Source organism: Sinocyclocheilus anshuiensis, unplaced genomic scaffold (genome assembly GCF_001515605.1).
Source record: "Sinocyclocheilus anshuiensis isolate Anshui unplaced genomic scaffold, SAMN03320099.WGS_v1.1 scaffold1097, whole genome shotgun sequence".
Lineage (NCBI taxonomy): Eukaryota > Metazoa > Chordata > Actinopteri > Cypriniformes > Cyprinidae > Sinocyclocheilus > Sinocyclocheilus anshuiensis.
The window spans coordinates 452,238-454,579 of record NW_015555843.1 but is presented as its reverse complement, the minus strand read 5'-3'; the positions used below and the strand labels follow the sequence as shown (position 1 = coordinate 454,579).

General features: G+C 39.5%; 2 protein-coding genes across 2 annotated transcripts in view; one reads left to right on the top strand and one right to left on the bottom strand.

Moving 5' to 3' along the window:
* The window catches only part of LOC107675543 (vesicle transport through interaction with t-SNAREs homolog 1B-like), an 8,661-nt gene extending 8,214 nt beyond the window's left edge, over window positions 1-447 (bottom strand). The window contains exon 1 of the mRNA XM_016469933.1: window positions 171-447. Within this exon, the coding sequence (XP_016325419.1) occupies window positions 171-267 (97 nt within the window). The 5' untranslated portion in view covers window positions 268-447. The remainder of the gene's footprint in view (window positions 1-170) is intronic.
* Window positions 448-1,085: 638 nt separating this feature from the next.
* Window positions 1,086-2,342, top strand: part of LOC107675518 (retinol dehydrogenase 11-like) — a 6,325-nt gene continuing 5,068 nt past the window's right edge. Inside the window, exons 1-4 of the mRNA XM_016469906.1 lie at window positions 1,086-1,266; window positions 1,298-1,392; window positions 1,541-1,696; window positions 1,793-1,897. Of these exons, the coding sequence (XP_016325392.1) occupies window positions 1,187-1,266; window positions 1,298-1,392; window positions 1,541-1,696; window positions 1,793-1,897 (436 nt within the window). The 5' untranslated portion in view covers window positions 1,086-1,186. The remainder of the gene's footprint in view (window positions 1,267-1,297; window positions 1,393-1,540; window positions 1,697-1,792; window positions 1,898-2,342) is intronic.

Sequence of the window (2,342 nt, the reverse complement as noted above, 5' to 3'; positions counted from 1 at the left end):
GTCAGTGGCCCATGGCTTGGTATTGTTGGCAGAATTCGGCCCTCGGCGAAAACTAATTGAGGAACCCTGGTCTAAATACCAGGCTCTCTGTGAGTCCACACGGCGAACAATATAAAAAGCTGAAACGCCTGCTGTCATGATTCTGTTATAGATATGAAGAGTTTATTCACCTCCCTGGTACGTCTGTGCCCGTTCAGGCATTGTCTTCACTTCGTCATACAGAGATTTATACATCTCATGCAGCTTTTCAAACTCCTCAGTAGACATATTGGAGCGATAATATCGAAAACTAAAGCAAAGAAACGTTCCTTCCGAAATAAATGACAAGGCAATAAAATAAAAATAATTTTGCGTTTGTTGTTGTCTGTAAATAGTGAGAATAATCGGCTTTTCAAGCAATAACAAGATCCTCGGGACAGCAGCTGATGCTTCCTTGTCGGACCTTGTGACTATAGGTGGTTTTGTTTTTGCCTGAAAACAAAAAGGGGGAGAAAGACCCAAGACATTAATTGAAAAATCCAAACACCTACAAAGCAGTTATATAATAACAGTTATGTGTATTATTTATACTTTAAGATACCTCATATTGCAAAATTTAAACAAACGTGTGCGACAGTTCAATAGGGCAAAGATACGGACAGCTTGCATCATCAATACATTGTGGGATCTGTAGTTTACATTTTCCAGTAGACCCAAATAAACTGGTTTTGGAAACATGATCGGCCAATCTAAACTTCAGCTGAATGACAGAGGGAAAAGCGATAATATATCTGTAATTAACTGGAATAAACGACTTATTAAGATTATACCATGCCTTTACCCAAATAAGAAATAAATAAGTAAAAGACGTTCATATTCGTTTTTACGATTTTATTTTCAAGGCTCTTTGTGTTTTTTTCTCACACACACAGAAACCAGAGAAATGTATCAAGTAAATAATATAAATAAATAATACATATAACAAAAAAAAACAAGTGCTAGTAAATGTAACTAAAATAATAATTTTAAAATAAAATAAATGTTCACCAAGAATGACATCCATGACATGAACATCCATACTAGATTGTTGGCCAGACCATGGAAACTACAATCCCATCATTCCCTGGGATCACAGCTGTAGATGCGAGTGGGAGGCTGAACAGTTCACACCGACAGAGACAGACAGCAGGAGTAAGCAGGCAGTTTCATGATGCATATGCTTGTGGTTATCACGGCTGGTTTAGGGGTGGTCGCGCTGATTTTAAGGTTGTTTTCGCTTCAAATCAGGTAAGCAATTCTTTCGTTTTTGTAGAGAAAGATTTGAAAATGCACGGTTAGATGGAAAAGTTGCCTTGATCACAGGAGCAAACTCAGGAATCGGGAAGGAAACGGCTTTGGATTTGGCCTCTCGAGGTCTGTCTGTGTGACGCTTCAGTGCCTTTATTATGTACCTTATATTCTTTAGAAATGCCTAATGAAATCATTGTAATAGTTTTAAATTCCATCATTTTAATAATTCAGTTTAAATGAACAGTAACACTTCAGTCCTGTTCGCTGACAGGTGCACGTGTGATTCTGGCTTGTCGTGATGTGGAGAAGTGCGAGGAGGCGGCCACAGAGATCCGTACACGAGTAGGTGGAGCTACAGTGGAGGTGAGGGAACTGGACCTGGCTGACACCTGCTCCATCAGAGCCTTCGCTCAGAGATTCCTGCGAGGTATTGCCTTATGATATCCGATGCAATGCAACAACCAAGACCCAAAAGCCCCAGATATCCGAGTTGTCACTTAATGATGTTTGTTTCTTCATTCAGAGGTTGATCACCTGCACATACTCATCAATAATGCCGGTATCATGATGTGTCCTTATATGAAGACGGCCGATGGCTTTGAGATGCATATTGGGGTCAATCATCTGGGTGAGTGCAAATAATACAGTACTTGAATTTATATTAGTACATGTCAGCAAACTGGAACCTGAAATTTTTCACAATCAAGGTTGTGCTTTTCTTCCTGTCAAAAACCAAAAAGCACAGGCCGCACACCTGACAGGAATGATGTCAGGACACATTATAGTAGTATCTGTCAGTTAATTGGCACATTTTATGCAGGTATTAAAGGGGTCATATGATGCGATTTTAATTTTTTCTTTCTCTTTGGAGTGTTACAAGCTCTTGGTGCATAAAGAAGATCTGTAAAGTTGCAAAGACTAAAGTCTCAAATCCAAAGAGATATTCTTTATAAAAGTTAAGAGTCAACCACGCCTACCTTAAACGCCTCGTTTAAACACGCCCCCACATGTCTACGTCACTGTGTGGGAAGATTTGCATAACACCGCCCAAATGTTCACGCAAAGAAAGAAGG